This window comes from Tupaia chinensis, unplaced genomic scaffold (assembly GCF_000334495.1).
Source record: "Tupaia chinensis unplaced genomic scaffold, TupChi_1.0 Scaffold000086_1, whole genome shotgun sequence".
Lineage (NCBI taxonomy): Eukaryota > Metazoa > Chordata > Mammalia > Scandentia > Tupaiidae > Tupaia > Tupaia belangeri.
Window position 1 is genome coordinate 1,423,515 of NW_006159548.1, and position 18,612 is coordinate 1,442,126.

An 18,612-nucleotide genomic window follows, 5' to 3' on the forward strand; every position below is an offset into this window, starting at 1 on the left:
GGAAGGGAAGGGAAGGGAAGGGAAGGGAGAAGAAGGGAAGGGAAGGGAGAGGAAGGGAAGGGAAGGGAAGGGAAGGGAAAAGGTTTTTCTCACAAATCAGCGTGTCAATAGTAAGGCGTAAATGCAGCCTGGTGTATCCTACCAATCTCAAACAATCCACGTGTACATCTACATGACAGGCCAACATTTATCTCCACACAAATTGGACTGATGACAAAACATCACAGAATCCATCCAAGACAGGAATTGGCAGGAAGCTACCTCACCATACCAAGTGGCTTTTGTTGCCCCCTACATGGAACCAGGACAATGAATCTTATGCCTGCTTTGTCTGGTACATGGAGGCATCTAGCATACATCCATATTTTCTTCTTTGGCAAACTCCTCAGTACATGAAAGTGGGGAAGGAGAGCAAAAGCCATTCTTTCCCAAAAGTCTGACAAGAAAGTCGATGGACATTGGAAGGGTAAGAAGCCTCTCCCAAGGATCCCCACCTCTCTATTGTGAAAAGCTGCAGATGTTCACAAGACTGCTTGGGCATGACTGTGCTTTCAGAAGTCCATCTTTACAGCAAGTACTCACAGGAGTGGCCTCACAACCTACAGCTAGAAACTGGTGACCAACCCAGTGAACAACCACACAGAAACCAAGCAGAGACTGAATTCGGGATTTCCATCACAAACTTGACACACCTCCCATAAATATCCATAACACTGGACCACATGGTAGAGAGTTTGGGCAAGGCAGGAAGAGTTTCTCTCACAGAATGTTTGGGTTTGAGAGTAACCTTTAGCTCTGAGTATTTTTCATTATATAGTCCCACTCAATAAAGCTCTCAAAACCAATCCTGGGGGCCAGCAGTTAGCGTAATGGCTATGTCGCTGGACTCCCACAAAGTCGACCGTGGTTCGAGTCCCAGACCTGGTGGCTTAAACTCACGCCGGGCGCGTGTGCATGTGTGCCCAAGATCCCGAGAGGAGAATGGAGGAGAAGGGATTGCGGTGTGGCCATCCCCCTGGGGGGTGATTTCTCACTTTCTGTCTTTCTGTCTCTGTCTGTCTGGCGAGCGCACGTGCCCTATAGCAAAATCTTCTACAAAAAAAAAAAAAAAAAAGAAAAAAAGAAAAGAGAATATTCTAGTAATTCTAGTAGAGTTATACTTTAAAATGGTCAATGGAGGGGCCAGTAGGTGGTGTGGTGGTTAAGAAACTAGGCTCCTGGGACCAGCAGTTAGCGTAATGGCTATGTCGCAGGACTCCCATGTAGTCGACAGCGGTTCAAGTCCCAGACCCAGTGGCTTAAACTCATGCTGGGCTCGTGTGCGTGCATGCCCAAGATCCCAGGAGGAGAATGGAGGAGAAGGGATTGTGGTGTGGCCATCCCCCCTGGAGGGTGATTTCTCACTTTCTATCTCTCTGTCTCTCTCTGTCTTTCTGGCGAGCATATGCGCCCTATAGCGAAAACCTCTCCAAAAACAAAGGAAAAAAAAAAAGAAAAAGAAAAAGAAACTAGGCTCTCACATGGCCGACTGTGGTTCAAGTCTTGGACCCAGCAGCTTGAAAAATCATCCTCACTACTTGTGCATGTGTGCCCACATCCCAAAAGGAGAATGTAAAAAAAGGGATTGTGGCATGGGGGGGGGTGATTTCTCACTTTTCCTCTCACTGTTTTTCTTTGTCTCTCTGACGAGTGCTAGTACCTCTGGCAAAAACCTTTATAAAAATCATTAATCTCATTCTTTAATTTTTGTGATTCTCTAAGTTTTTTTTTCATATCATTTATATATCTGATACTTTTGCTATGAAAGTATATCAAATTTTTGAATCTTTTTTCAGTTGAAAAATGTGAACTATTGACTTACTGTGTTACTTACAGAAGAATGTGATTTATGTGAATTCACTGTAACAGGGACTGAAATAAAATGACTAAGACAGTTCTGCCTCTCCAAATATATCAATGATACTAGAATAATAAATCTTTTATTAATGCTGGTTTCTGATCCCCTGTGCTTTTATCTTTTACATACAGAGAGAAAGTAGAAATTTGGAAAATAGTATGTTGATGTTAATTTTTGTGGTCTTATGACTGAGTTTTGTTTTTGTTTTTGTTTTTGTTTGGCTTTATCAGAGATGATTGTCGACCATCAAATTGAGACAGGCCTATTGAAGCCTGACCTTAAGGATAAGGTGACCTACACTTTGCTCCGGAAACACCGACATCAAACCAAGAAATCCAATCTTCGGTCACTGGCTGATATTGGGAAGACGGTCTCCAGTGCAAGCAGGATGTTCACCAACCCCGATAACGGTAATACCGGGCCAGCGGCTGCTGCTTTTTCTTACTCGTCTCAGTCCCCTTTATGCCATTGCTTGTCATCTTTTTTGATTTTTAAACCCCTTTCTGTAGTTCTTTTCTCAAGTTCATTTGCCATAGCCATTTCACAATGACACTTTTTCTCCAGTTGGACAGGTTTTCAGTCTTGCTGGAATGATTCCAGCAGTTATTGTAGGCTGCAAGTGCCACGGTGCCTGGCTTGCTCCTTACACATCTATTCTAATTGCGCGAGATGCTTTGGTAATAACTCTGATGCAACCACTGCGTATTTCTGATGAGTCAGCAAACTTGTAGATTACTGAGTACATCAGGGAATGTGTTTCTGACATGGTGATTTGCCAGCAGTGGAAAGATATGGAAGGTATGATAAATGCCTTGAAATCTCATATCATAAACTCATGGCTTGGTATATGAGATAGTATCCAGACTATAAGTGGTCATTTCTTCAACCTAAGACTCAATATTATTTTTATAATTTAAAAAAGCCAATCTCTTTTGATATCAGATAATGATAGTCAGATACAAGAATAATTATTGGAGATGAGATAGTAGCATCATTATGTAACAATAACAGAGGTCCTATGTCCTTTTTACACTTTATCACATTTCCTAGGGTTTCCAGTAAAATATTTATGTTAAGTGTCATTATCTTTGTTTCAAATAAATTCCATGGTTGGGTGCAGTCTGAAGGGAGAAGTCAGTTTATATCAACTATGGAAAATGAAGGCATGATAGGTAGAAGCTGCTGAGCACTGGACTGGTGGAACTATTGGGTCATTGGGTAAGTCATGACACATCTTTGCATTGAATAACAGAAAAATATGTCATGACTTTTCCAATGACCTAATAGGTCTACACTCCCCTCTCACCCCCAGTCTTTTTAAGTACTAAGAGAAATGAGCAGGTAACAAGTACTAAGAGAAATGAGCAGGTAACAGAGATTCTAACTCATTGCCTTTAGGTGTAGTTCCAGAATTACACAAGACATAATTGTCATGGAAAAGGAAGAGTAAGTAAACCGTATAAACTGAGTTCTAACTCAGCCACTTTGTTTCCAGAAATCAGGTTTTCTGGCTTAATTTTGAAGTTATTGGTTAACTGAGAGCTTGCTATTAGCAAACTTTATCGGATATGTTTTTAAAACAAAATTGGATATAAACAAATAATTAAAATAAGCTCTTTATGAAAAAATATTTACAAAAGAGAGAATGTAATCTAGAATATTTCTTGTATGATTTGATAATTCTACTGTTACCTGGACTGTTGCTACTTACAGGAATGTTTTGGGTTTTGTGTGTGTCTCCCTGGTTTTAATTTTGTAGTTGCATTTTTGAAGAGAGGGGTTGTTTAGTAGCTGGAGAAGTTACAGGATGATTAAGTTTACTATAACTGATTTCATAAAATGTCATTTTAAACAACAACCTGTAGTTTTGAAATTATGGCAATTAGAGTTGAAGTCCTACTTTATGTCTTATTTAATAATACTCTTTCTCATATAGAATAAAATTCCAAGATTTGAAGTTTCTTTTTCTTTTTTTTTTTTTATCATGGAGTTGTCTATAGTGTAAGGAAGTAATGAAGTATATTGTTTTCAAATATTGCTACATTTGCAATGAGAACAAAGAGAAAAGGAACGAATATGACAATCAGGATGCTTTCTACCAGTATGGGAGCCTCATTATCATGGAACTGCAGGCGGAGTAGAAATTGGGAACAGATGGGTTTTGGAGGCCAGTATCTTGTGCTCTCGGGGAAAGTATGTGGATGTGGATATGACCAATGAGTTGATATCGCTTGTCACTCGATCTCTTATTCTATCAGTAGATCTCTGTACTTCAGAGGAAAGTTGCAGTTGCCTTGTCATTCAGCTTACCATCTGTGAAAGGTTATATATGCTGGGCAAAAAGCAAATAGGAAGGGCAGGCAGCTCTTTACTGGCTTTTAGCTGATCAGTTTACACCCTGAAGCATGGAATATGATTAGGCCTTTTAAAACATGTTATTATTGGCCTTTGTGTTCCCTGACTCTCTTTAAATATCCAGAAGCAAGATTTGGCTTTGAAAGATCCTACAGCAATGAATCTTATGTGTCTCCAAGGTACATTGTTATAAATTTACTAGTTGACAAACTTTTGGCTTTCCAGGGGTACTGTTTTTAACTTGCAAGTTTACACAGTTACATTTAGTTCTTGGAGTTTAATTAATTAATAGCATTAACAGCTTTTTTTTTATTATTTCTAAAATAATGAATTATATAACTCCTACTTACTGAATAAAGCAGAATCCTGTATCTATTATAATTGGACCTAGATTCAAATATCGTCATATGAAACCTAGATAAACTTAAGTCACCTTAGTTTTCTATTATAGGTTAGAGAATAGACTCAGCATTAGTTATGCTAGCAACAATGTAATACAGAGCTAAATTTATGGAGATACTTCAGAGTTGGACATTTTTTCATTTCCCTGTGGTGTACTGGAGACAAATCTTGTCTACTTGCAAGAGCCAGTTGTTATCAAGAATTTTTGCAAACTCGTTGTTAAGTACAGTTACTTTACAAAATTAAATTATGTATGACCCAGCCACAGTTGGACAAGTGAGAGGGGCTGTGCATGAGCTTGCATGACCCTAAGGTCACATGGGAGGCTGGGTTTAGTTATTGCGCCAATCCAAATAGGCTTGGTATGGTGGTGTGCACCTGTAATTTCAACTAACTGAAATTGGGACAGGTGAACTGCCATAAGCCATGACCCTATCAAAAAATACCCATCTCCCTCTTATGCTCTCTTATTCTCATAAAAAAAAAAAATCAAATTGGGCCAGCTATGGTGTGGTGGTTACAGTGACTGGATCCCACATGGCTAACTGCGTAGTTCGAGTCCTGGACCTGGTGGCCTGAGAAACACGCTAGATGTGTCTGCCTAAAATCCAGAGAGGAGGAAAGGAAGAGAAGGGATTGTAGTGTAATCATCCCCCATGGGAGGAACTTTCTCACTTTCCCTCTTTTGCTGGTGAGTGTACAAACCCTCTGGTAAGTTTAAAAAAAAAAAAAGAAAAGAAAAAGTTCAATGTTATAAACATACAATTAGTTAATTATATCAAGAAAAGTATAATAAGTTCATTGCTTCTTACTTCTTTCTCTATAATCCATGCTCTTGAGGTTATTCCCAACTAGTGTGCTGTGTAGTGGAAATACTGCGAAGTGGTGTGCTCCTGTGTCTCTGTTCCAGGCTCTGTGTTTTAGAACTTCATGTTGGTGACTTTCACATTGGCCATGTTTGCCTATTTGTACATGCAGATCAGCAAAAGCTACAAATCAGGGCTCGATTTCTTATTTTGCCAGTTATTTCTAGACATAAAAAGTGACAGAGAAACTGCTAGTAATGTAGAATAAGCTTACAAGCTTGTAATGTCTGTTAAAGTGTGAAAGGCACAAAAAGCTGGAGAAATTCTTTTCTGGTAATTAAAACCTATTATCCAGTTCAGCAAAAGAGTCACCCTCATCATTAATTAATGAATGGTCTGATATAATGTTTTATTGTTTCACTTTTGTCTTATCCATTCACATGCATGTTATTATTAATCCACATGGAGTTTTGGAACTATGCCTACTTGGTGGTTACAACCATATGTTGGCTGCTGAAGAAGAGTTTGGCAAAGATCAACAAAAGCATTCTATGAGAATGGACCAGCTATGTGCCATTCACGATACTGTATCTTTTTATTATTAGTTGTATAATGTGTAGTATGTATCTTTTATATTACTAAAATTTACTACACACACATTTACTTCCCCCCTGCCCCAGAAGCTTTTTTTTTTTTTTTAATTTTCAGAGGGTACAAGCAATACTTCACATATATGAGAGAAAGAAAAAGAGAGAGTGAACACTCCCCTAACTGGGAGTAGTCAAATCATAATCCTTTTTTCTCCCATTCTCCTTCCTGGAAAGATTTTGGGTGTGCATGCACATATATCTGGCATGTTTTTCCAGCCACTGGGGCTAGGATTTGGACGTCCATTGGCCATGTGGGACCTGGATCTTGACACACTGTGCTCTGGGGTTGGCCCTGGAAGCTGGTTTTCTGGGGTTTACTAGCATAACCACTACAGCATACCAGTCTGTCCATAGCTAAAGACTGCTTACATTTTTTTAAGATCCCAATGTGTTTTGGGGTTTAAGATGATTTAGTATCTCCAAAAGAAATGAAAAATATTTTTATTTGTAATACCTCAGGGAAAAATCAAGTTAGTTTCCAAGATGTTAATTATTGTGAAATTATAATTTGTTTAAGACATCTCTGTATTTCTGATGGCTGTGTCTTCCAGATCCTAAATTTTAGTCAAGTATTAGACTTTCTTAATATATTATTTCTGTAGTATGACTGTTGTATGAAGAAATTAATGAGGTTTTAGTTTCCTCTGGTGTTAGATTTTCATTTACCTACTCTTTATTTCTTATTATTGTTCTAGGTTGAATTAGACCAAGTTGCCACTTTTTGGGTAAAATATAGTAGATTACTGGCAGTTTCATATGATTCTATGTAAAAATTTGACCTTGGATACTTAGATAATAGTTCTGTATTCTTTCAGTTTATCTTGAAAGTCTAATGTTTTTGTCTGAGAAAATTCTTGTTTTTTTTTTTGTTTTTTTTTGGGGGGGGAGGTTTTTTGCTGTAGGGCATGTGCGCTTGCAAGACAGACAGATAGAGACAGAGAGACAGAAAGTGAGAAATCACACCCCCCGGGGGAATGGCCATGCCGCAATCCCTTTTCCACCATTCTCCTCTCGGGATCTTGGGCATGTACACACACATGCCTGGCATGAGTTTAAGCCATCGGGTCCAGGACTTGAACCACGGTTGGCTACTTGGGAGTCCAGCAACATAGCCATCACATTGACTGCTGGTTCCATATGCCTGGAAAATTCTTCGATAGTATTTAAAAAATCAGATAAGATGCATGTAGTTTGCTTTGTATTAGCAAACAAAAGTAAAATGTATGCTTAACTTGGTGGTTTTTAAAAAGAAATGAAAATATTTTTTATTTTCAAGAAATCAAGAAAGAATCAGGGTAGCTCTCAAGATGTTAGTTATTATAAAATTGCCACTTGTGTAAGCCATCTGTGATTCTTGATGGACGTGCATTCGTTCTGTAAATATATTTAGCAAAATGTTCATGACAAGGTTAACTGATAACTGAATTTACAAAAATATTGTGGTTTGTAAGATGATCTGATTTAAAAAATACCATCTTCCATTTAAGCAAATGCTTTTGATATATGTCAGGGGACTTCAAAAAGTTTGTGAAAAATGGAATTAAAGTAGAAATTTATTTTGGTGCAAAGCATTTTTGAAATCTATGCATAGATTTTTCATTATACACCTTTCCTATGCACTTTCTGAAGACCCCTTGATATGATCTTAACTTAAAGCTTACAGAAGAAGAATAAGACTAGATTCAAGGACCAAATCTTGCCACGAACCTTAATTTGAGTATTCACCTTTCACCACTTTTGTGGAATTTTAGGTGAAGTCATCACCTATTAGACCTATTCATTTTCCTGGCTTCCTAAAGATTCCCCTCCCTAAGTTGTCTAAAGATCAGTTCCTTGCTCTTCATGATCTGGGAGGTACAGATTCCCTTACTGAGAATTGGCTTCAGTTATCCACTTGGACTCAGACTATGATTTGTATTTTTTCCCCAATCCAACTTCATTTATTTTATTTTATTATTGTTAATTTTTTTTTTTAAGGTTCGTGCCATAGGGTGGATGCATTCTCCAGAGAGAGGGTCAGGGGCAGAGAGAGGGGATGATGGCCATGCGACAATCCCTTTTCCTCCATTCTCCTTTCAGGATTTTGGGGGTGCACACACATGACCCCAGGTGTGGCCTAGAAATGCAGCAGTCCAGCACCTTAACCACTATGCTACCTTCTGTCCCTGGCCTCATTTTTCATTAGGGAAAAGGTTTTTTTCCCCCCCCCTCATAAAAAATTAGTAGAATAATTTAGTATTCAGTTTCAATGTCTGTGAAACAGAGATAATGGAAGTTAAATGAGAAAATATATGTAAAATGTTTAGAATGGTTACTGACACATAGTAATCAGTCAACAAATGCTATTAAGTCATGTACAGTGTGTTTAAGTGCGATTAGAGAAGACTAATCTTGTGTGGAGTAAAGTGATTTCTAGAGTATTTAATCTGTAGCTTATTATTTGGGAAGAAACACATGGATATAGTGGATATTGTGAGCTTATTTTATCTGCCCTTGCTCAGTGGTGCCAACATTCCTTCATTAGTGGGGTCAGCAGTTAACATAATGGCTATGTTGCTGGACTCCCATGTAGTCGACTGCGGTTCACGTTCCGGACCCGGTGGCTTAAAAACTCACACCGAGTGCGTGTGCGTGCGTGCCCAAGATCCCAAGAGGAGAATGGAGGAGAAGGGATTGCGGCATGCTATCCCTCTTGGGGGAGTGATTTCTCGCTTTCTGTCTCTCTGTTTCTCTCTGTCTGGCGAGCGCAAGCACCCTATAGCAAAAATCTCTCTCTCAAAAAAAAAAATTCCTTCATTAGTAATGGAAAGGGAAGAGCCCTTTCTTATCACAGTCCTCTTACAAAATAGTCTGTCCCTTTCATTGGTTCACTCTTAGCTGATGGCTGTGTGGGAAACCCTAAACCACACAGAGAACCTAAGACCTATAGAGCTGCCCCACTTAGTGGATAAAGAGTTGGAGAAGGTGACAGCTTCAAGGAAGGCAGCTGGCTCCTGGGCCTTGTGCTGCTTCCCCCTCTGCTTTCTTCTGGGGACTTTGGGCCTGTTCTATAATTACAGGGACCCAGGACCACTTACTGAGTGAACCTCTGGATTTTGTCTTCAACACTTTTTTTTTTTTTCTTTTTTTCTGTTAAGCATGAGAACTATGCTCCCTCTATTTGTTGCCACCATTTACTCCTGAACCAGGGCTTCTCTTTTCAAGGTTATCTGGGAGGCAAGATGCCACACCCTGGCTCTCTCCTATGACTGTTTTGACATTAGCACACAATACGCTTTCGGTATTTTAAAAAGCATAGTTTATTATGATTACCCACAGTACTGTAGATACTTGTTAGCAAGACAGAGCAAACAATGGAAATAAATCATTTTTTGTTGTTGTCGTCCTTAATAGTAATTCTAGAGTCCATTGAAATGTAAGTAGGCTCTTTTTGCTTTGGATGTCGTTTGAGATCTGGCCTTTCAAACTATTTGCTTTGGATATTAGATCTGGCTACCTTGACATTGGCATGTGTGGGGTCTGACTGAGACCACCATCAGGTTTGACAGCTCTCTCAGACCCATTAGAAATGCTTAGATTTTTGTCTGGACTTTTATTCCAACTTGCTCAGTTGTTTCTGGCTGGTTTGTTTTACTTTGCAGGCCCTCTAGCCCATACTCTGGTATTCAGGCATGGTCCCTGAAACAATGGGTAAGGCGGGCATTTCCCTAACTTTCCATAAACGCTCTGTTCCTCTGAAAGAGGTCATCATGCTTCTCCAGTTTTGAGAGGGTCAGGTGACATCTTGGGTTTCTCAGACCCACATCACCTGTAGAGTAGAATGATCTTCCCAGGTGCCTTTCTGCACAATCAACTCCTCCCCAAAACCAACAGCACATATCCATCTGGCTCATTCAGGACTATAATTCTCCACTCATTTGCACAACACAGATGAATGTTCTGGCCAGCACCCAGTGAATGATCAAATGCTCCCCAACCTTAGGATAAATGAACCAATCCATGCTAGCAGAGTGCCTGAATGGAAGTATTTCTTAATAACAGTAGCTATTATGGATATTGTCATTATTATATTTCTAATTCATCTATCAGGCACCATTCTTCTTTTTCTGTATTTTCTCCAGGTAAGTGACTGATTTTCTGAGTTTATAATATTCAGATCTTTAAGTAAACAACATATTTTTCTGTATTGATCATCCCCTCCAAAGGGCCTTTCCACCTGTATTTGCTAGTACATGCTGCTCTTCAGTGATGAAAAATTAGACTTAAGAGATATAGCACATCTGAATATTTAGGTTTTGACATTAAAAGTCTATTTTACAACCTTCCTGAAGATACTGAGCCATCTTTTTCAAAGGGTTATTCCTATCTTGGACTATTGGGTTGTCAGAAAAGTCATAACACATTTTTATATAGAAAAATACATCGTGACTTTTTCAACAACCCAGTAATATTTAGTAGCAATGTGATTATAAATAATTTACATAATCTCCTCAAGCCTCAATCCTTTTATATCTATAAAAGGGGAGCATTGTTGTCTTATTCTATGTATAGTATGAGGAAAAAAATGATATATTTTTGTGTAAAGTTTTTAACATGTTAGATACCACTGTGTCTTAGCATGTTGACACTGGTGTAACAAAATACCTTAAGCTGGGCATGTATAAACAACAGAAAGTTATTTCTCACGGTTCTGGAGACTGGAAAGTCTAAGATCAAGGTGTGAACTGATTTGGTTTCTGGTGAGAGCACCCTTTCCTCATAGATGGAATCTTTTATGTGTCTCTACAAGGTGAAAGGGACAAACAGGTTCTGTCAAGCCTTTTTCATAAGGACACTGATCCCATTCATGAGGACAAAGCCTTCATTACCTGGTCACTTCCCAGAGGTCCCACCTCTTAATACTATTGCATTGGAGATTAGGTTTCAATATGTGAATTTGATGGGGTGGACACAAACATTTAGATCAGAACACAGTGTCTCTCAATATTTTTTCTCTACCACTCTATATGAAAATTTTTTGGAGTTTTAGTTTTAAAATAGTACTTTCATTATCAGTTTCACAGTTGCCAAAAATATATAATAAATTGTCACTCATAGGCCTTAATAGTATATTTATTTTTGTTTGCTATAGGGCACCTGTGCTCACTAGAGAGAGAAAGAGAAAGAGGAGAGAGAGAAAGAAGGAGGGAAAGTGAGAAATCACCCCATGAGGGGCATGGCCATGCCACAGTCCCTTCTCTTTTATTCTCCTCTTGGGATTTTGAGCACGCACACGAGCTGCTGAGTCCAGGGCTCGAATCGCATAGTTGACTGCTGACCCAGACATTATCGTATTTTTAATTTAGAGTATAAAGATTGATCAATACTGATTAGTGAGAGTTCTTAGCTATCATGTTGTCTAAGCTGTATGTTAGCAAGGAATAAACATATTTTAAAATGTTACTGATTGCCAATCTGTTTCCTATGGCTAGGGCTTATGATAGAATAAGACTGAAATAATTTTCTTTGTCTTATTTTACCACATATGAGAATGCTCTTCTTTATATTCCCTGTCTGGGAAAACCATGTATTTAAAAGACACTGAACTGATTTGCTGCTGCCAACCTTGAGTAAATCTTCCAAGGTTTGAAATCCTAAGTAGAGCCACCCTTACAAAATCTTAGATTTCCCAGTCTCAGCCTGCTTTAAGAGCAATAGGAGAGTTGGTGTAGATTTCTGTGTACAGAAAGGCTTGCGGGAAATTTATGCTACTCTTCAGGTGTTGAGGGCCTGAGTACAAAGATGTCAACTCACTCATCTCACTACTACTAATGCTCTTAGCAGTAGTGGTAACAACAATAATGCCTGCCATTATTTGAGCACCTATTATAGACCAGGGATTGTTCTTTATGATACTTCTAATGTATTTATCACTATCTCCATTTGCAGATGAAATCTTTGAAGTTCAGAAATGTAAAATCATTTACCCAAGCATAATAAATGGAGAAACCTGGCATGCTTAATATAAATGCACTGATCAAATATAAAAGGAATGATCTTCCTCGGTCATGATTTATTTCCCACACATAGTGTGTTTAGATCTCTTACTTATGTGATCATGCGATTCTAAAGTTTTCTAGAGGCCATTCTACATGTAGGCAGGAATACACAGCAAACATGGTAGACAGTTTAGTGTCTTCACTGGTTTTCCAAATATAGGTTTCCAGGCAACATGTCCCATGCATTTGTAGGTGAAATGCTACTCTACTTTGCGTTAAATTTCTTGACTAAATAACAGTGCAGAATGCACTATTTTAACTATTTGAACATCCTATATTTTAATCCCAAGAGTCCTGAAACTTTGACATAAATAAAATTTATTTTCTTCTTAATAGGTTTGCTAGGCATTTTGCTGGAGAAGTTTCTTTGGTCTATTTGCATGATTCTAGTAAAGAGGCTATTACCTGAGTAAGTTTAAGATTGATGGTTTTAGACAAGTTGATTCTCAAAGGGAACATGAATCATTAAAGAGAAGAAAAAAAAACCTTCACACAACTCCTGTTTCTACAGTATAGTTATTGGAAGCCATCACTCAAAAATCTTTAGAGCCATAGCTTTCCTCATCATGTGACAACGGTATGAACCAGTTTTATCTCGTTTATGCCTGAAGTCAGGAAAAGTGATTTAAACAAGGATATAAGATAGTAGCAAAGCTAAGACATGATTCAAGTGTAGCAGAGGTACAGTGAAAGCAATTTGGAAAACGTATATATAACATGTTATTACCATCATGTAATTAAAGAAGGTTCTAGCTCTGGGAGAACTTTTCAAAATTTGATCTTTGGTATAAATTTATGAAGGGGAAAACCAAGCAACATGAAAGGGTTACAGAGTTTGTATCTGTTCCTGAACAAAAGTACACAGAGGATCCAACAAATCATAATGTTGGAATTTGCCAATATAAGTAATGGATGCTGTGAGCCTCCCAGTTTTCATGAGAGGAGGCAGCCAGATGGCTCCAATCAGGCTTTGCTAAAACACAGGTGCCAAGTCTCTATGGGCAGTTCCATTTTCATGCTTGTCTTTGGAGCCAGGTTCTTTGCTGGTGTGTGCCAGGCTCCATTCCTGGTTCCCTTGATGGTGAGGCCCAGCATCCGTGGAGGCTGCATATGCAAAAAGGAGTTTCCAGCTTTAGTTTCTGACAGATAACACACTGACATGCTGGGGAAGCAGAGAAGAGAGAAGCTATTGGGAGGGCATTGTTAGTATCTGGGTTCTGTCCTCTTGCACTTCCTTTAGTACCAAACCATCACATCAGTGATACAGCCATGGTCGCTACATACTCATTAGAAGCGAAAGGAATGTGAAGGCTCTTTTGCGTTTAAGTTACATGATCAATCTCTGTCAGTTCTTACTTGTAGGTTTAGCGGGTCCTTATTTAGGCCTAGATCAATGGCTGCTGGCGGTTTAGCCTTTTTCATTGCGTTTAGCTAAGTCCACAGGAAGACTGGCTCTTTAAGCAGGTCACGGAGTTGTCAAAGGAAGAGGAGATAAGACTTGGTCAGTATGGTAATATATATTTCTAAATGTCTCCCTCTTGACAGAAGCAATTCTGGAATAATCTTGACTGGTTCATTTCCCTTTTCCATTTTTCTTAGTGCAATAAAAACTTGCAAAGAAGTTCAATTATGGGAAACAATTAAAAATTCAGATTGCAAAGAGAAGACATCAGATTTGCCTCAAACAGGTGCTGGCACAGATGGCCTGCTTACAAGTCCTGGCTTTATTTACAGCTTTTAAACACAGACAGATAAATTGACAAAAATGTTTCTGGATTTTATAATGTGCAGAGTGCCCAAATTAGGATATACACTTACATTAATTTGTAAATGGTTCCACTTAAAACTTGACCTCCCAAGTCACCAACAGCCTGAAAAAGACCATTTGTCTGCTTGTCCTTTGTACACTTGAGTTAATAGATTATCCGATATCTGCTTATGGTTAGATATGCTGTGTTTATTACTTTGATAATTTAATGACGATTTTAATTATTAAGGGAAGGGACCTTTCTCAAGACAAATTTCATGTAGTCTAATGGTTAGCTATTTCCAGTTTTCCTTAGTGGATAATCGTGCTATTCATTTCTTGCTTTGGAGAATAGTGTTGATGAGAATAGAAAAATAAATGACTTGAAGCCCAGGTGAAATTATTTCCAGAAAGAAGTTGATGATGCTATCCAACTGATGAAATGGACCTGGAAGAAACATATGTACACTATACTTAGCCTGCCTCATTATCTGTTTTTGATGTGGTTTCAGATTTGACCCATGCACACCAAATATTAAAATCATAGTAAAATAAGGCACTAGGAAATGAAGACTAAGAGGCATTTCTAAATTGATTTGTATTAAGGTACTAATTTATCTATATTCCAGTCTTACATTTCTGAAGGGCTGATCAATAGAAAGTTGAGAGCCTGTCCTATACTTACCAGAGAAAATATTTCAGAAGTGGAAGTAGGAGATATGACTTTCTACATTTATGTACAATATCCATGGAAGTGTCTGTTGGGTAGATCATAAGGTATCCGCTTACTAATATGACACCCTGCCCCCTGTGCTTCACAAAACTGTGTGTAACTTCCTTCTGTGTGTGCTTATTGTGGTGCAAAATTATTAACACTCCTGATCATACATCCTGACATTAGTGTTCATTATCTAAATTTTTCTTCTTTTGGATATAATCCTTGTTTTCTATATAAGAACTATGGGGCAGATCATCCTCAATACTTGGGGAACTATAATGATTGAACATAATTTTTTTTAAAGACTTTTTCATTCTTTGTTGGAATTTGTTCCATCTAAGGGTACGGGGTCATGGGAGGGGGTGTGTGTCATTGTAATATGTCACTGTTCTCCTTTAACCCGCTTGTGTGATTTGCTTTAGTATTTTTTCTTCTTAATTATTGCTTCCATCCTCATCCTTGCTGTGGCTGCTCATGTGTCCTCCTCCTCCTCCTGTCTTCTGCTTCTGACACTAAAGCTCGCAGCCCGCTTGAGAATTCAGTGCCCTGCCTAGCAACCCGCACCCTGGATGATGACCCCCGAGTGCGGCGCACTCCCAGCGTGGGATGGCTGAGTAAGTCAAGACTGGGGGAAGGGCAAGGTTGGTGGTGGTGGTGGGTATGGGGATGGGGCAGGAGGACAGTGCTCATGGTTACTGAGTGGAGGGCATCTTCAAGAATGCCTGGAAAGGGAAGATGTAAAGTGTCCTGAACTCATAATTTTGGACTTATTCCTTCTGTTATCAAGGAGTACAGTAATGAAGAACTTTCTGGGCCATCTTTTGTCCTGAATTCAAGCTGAATGCCTTGTAAGGCAATGAAAAGAGCGAGACTAAGGGTTCGTTCTCGCAGCCTTCTCTCCATGTGACATTTCTGTGAACCTTGGTTTCCTTCTGGACCTTCTTACCTTGGTGAATTGTGAGGAAGGTCACTTGGGATGAGGTCTCAGAATGTGATTTGGAAGCATTCGAGGGCTAAGAGGAAGCACTTACTAAGTTTATGATCTAAAAAAATCTCTAAGACCCATGGTGTGCCAGAAATTCTGAAGCATTGTGGACAATGGAAAAGGGGCACAAGCAATGATCTTTAGTTTAGCTTTGTATTTTCATTTTTCTAATTTAGAACTTTGTTAAAGAGACAAGATTTATATACCTAACATCTAAAGAGAAGAGAACATGTGCAGAAAACCACAGATTTTTAATCATCGAAATGGATTATGTGTAATGAAAATTTTTTTTAGTTATTCAGAAGCTCGTCTCTGGTGATATCATTAGATTTTTAACTGTTTATTATTCTCTTTCATATAGTAACTTATTGATTAAACTTTTTACCATTTTAATGTGAGAAAATTTTACTTTTCTGGGAAGATGTCTTTCACAGCTGACTTAATGGGAGAAATTTTAGTTCATCTTAAAATAGTGTTTATTGAGCTAATTTTTTCCAGAGTTTCTTCTGGAATATGTTGACATTTTTAGAAACTGTATTAATAGTCTCCATGCATCACAGGGATATGAATATATGTGTTGCACGTCACTGTATACCAGGGACTATAATGGGCCCTGGGTATTCAGAGATGAGTAAGGTGAGTCCTTGCCTTCAAGGGGTTTCCTTTTCTAATGAGGCAGACAGAATATAGGTGATGGTTGCATAAGATGAGTGAAGTACAGAAATATATATATATATAAGAACAACCTTTGGGCAAACATGCCAAGGATGGTTTAAGATTACTAATAGAGGGTCAGTAAGCAGAGTGGAGGTTAAGGTGGCTTGATTCCTCATGGCCAATTGCAGGGTTTGAGTACCAGACCTGGCAGCATGAAAATCATGTTGTGAGCGTGTGCATGCATGACAAAAGTCCAAGAGGAGAATGGAGGAAGAGGGATTGTGGAATGGCCATCCTCCATGGGGATATGATTTCTCACTTTTTTCCCCTTTCTGTCTCTCCCCATGGGCCCACATGCCCTGTAGTTGGGAGACACACTTAAAAAATTGCTCAGGGAGGAGAAAATGTCATTCTTCTCTTAGAAATAAAGGGATCTATGCCTTTTAATTGGAATATAAAAAAAAGATCTGCTAACAAGATAATTATCATACATGATGCCCAAAAGTATTTAACTATTTAACTATATATACACATATATACACATAAATATGTATGTGTGTGTGTATGTGTGTGTGTATATATATATATATACACACACACACACATGACGTGTGCGTGTGCACATACACACACACACACACACATAAGATTACAGATCATCCACGTGGCCTCAGAGTGGTGATGGTAGAAAAGGCATTTAGAGGAGATGCTTTTTGGGCTAACTTGTAAAGGAAAAGGATGAGTTTGATAATGGGAAAATTAGGGAAAGGCCCATTATTGAGCAATTCACTTTATAATGATTTTGGTTATAAAGTAGGTCTAAGGAGCTTCAAAAATAATTTCCCTTGAGCAATGATGAGTTGCAAATATTAATTTATTGCTTTTTAGGTACAAACTGAGCTAAGTACTTTATGTGGTACCATTTAACTGTCTAAACAGTTCCATAAAGTGGCTGGTGTTATGAAAAAAATGAATCTTAGAAAGATTAAGTGACTTTCCCAAATCACACAACTTGTAAATGCCTAGGCAGGACTTAAATTAGTGGTTTCATCTATAATATGATTGGTAACATCCTATTGAAGTTTAGGAAATTCATGTGGTCAAATTCTTGAAATTGTCTATGGACCCCACAGTGAAGCTTCAACACACACGTGATTTTTCTCAACAAGAATCACGTGTTCCTCCTAATACATGTTTTATGCCATTTTAAAATACATTCTTTGGGGATTAGCAGTTGGCATAATGGCTGTTGCTGGACTCCTCTGCAGTCAACCATGGTTCGAGTCCCAGACCCAGTGGCTTAAACTCACGCCAGGCACATGTATGTGTGTACTCAAGATCCCGAGAGAATGGAGAAGGGATTGTGGCATGGCCATCCCCCAGGGGGGTAATTTATTGCTTTCTGTTTCTCTCTCTTTCTGGCGAGCACACATGCCCTATAGCAAAAACCTCTCCAAAAAAGAAAAAAAAATACATATTTTGATGCCTCTTGGGTAAAATAAATTCAGTTAAGAAGTTCAGTTATTAGAGTTGGATTTGAATCCTGGGTCTACCACTATTGTTTCCTGACTTTGAGAAAGTTATTTCTCTACTTAGGTTTCTCAACTATAAAATTAGGTTACTCTTACCAAGATTGGAATGTTGTAAGAATTAAATGAGAAATATGTAAAGTGTCTAGTGTAGGGCTCAACACTCAGTAATTCCAGATTTGCTGTTATCTAAGTGCCTATAGAAATTGCTTAAGAAATTGTCATTGTTTTCATCATTTATTCCTCATCAGACATTCGGACATTGAAGTGATTTTTTTTTTTTTTGGGGGGGGGGGAGAGAAAAACCATCCATGACATTGAACAAAAGGTTCAATTTGTTGATGATGTGGAAATACGGTAACTATTTAGAAATCATCTTAAGTATACCCTGGGCCAATCGTTCTAAGAGAACATAGTCTCTTCCTAAATGATCAGCATTGTTGTATAATCTCAAGAACCTTCCCCCGAGGCTCCCTGTTATCTACCATAGCATTCAATAAATTAAACATAAAGCTTAGTGAATAAGGTGTGCAAGGTAAAGTTAAATCCTGCTGGTTCTATCTATTTATCCTACCTTGTTTTCATGTCTTTTCAGTCTGAACCCCTACTCTAATCATTTTATTCCCTGTCTTTTGACTTTTATCACGAAAGCTCTACTTCCCTGACCTACCAAGAGTGCCTTTTCTTCCTTCCTTCTTCCTTCCTTCCTTTCTTTTCTTTTCTTTTCTTTTCTTTTCTTTTCTTTTTTCTTTCTTTTTTTCTTTCTTTTTTTTTTTTTTTAGGTTTTTGTCATAGAGCACATGCACTCACATGAGAGAGACAGAGATA

At 38.4% G+C, this 18,612-nt stretch overlaps 1 protein-coding gene across 3 annotated transcripts in view; it reads left to right on the plus strand.

Annotated features, from left to right (window-relative positions):
* Positions 1–18,612, plus strand: part of SLC4A4 (solute carrier family 4 member 4) — a 493,683-nt gene that overhangs the window by 255,618 nt on the left and 219,453 nt on the right. For all 3 annotated transcript variants that reach the window (XM_006142902.2, XM_014585732.2, XM_027769728.1), the window contains one exon: positions 2,128–2,307. In XM_006142902.2, the coding sequence (XP_006142964.2) occupies positions 2,128–2,307 (180 nt within the window). The remainder of the gene's footprint in view (positions 1–2,127; positions 2,308–18,612) is intronic.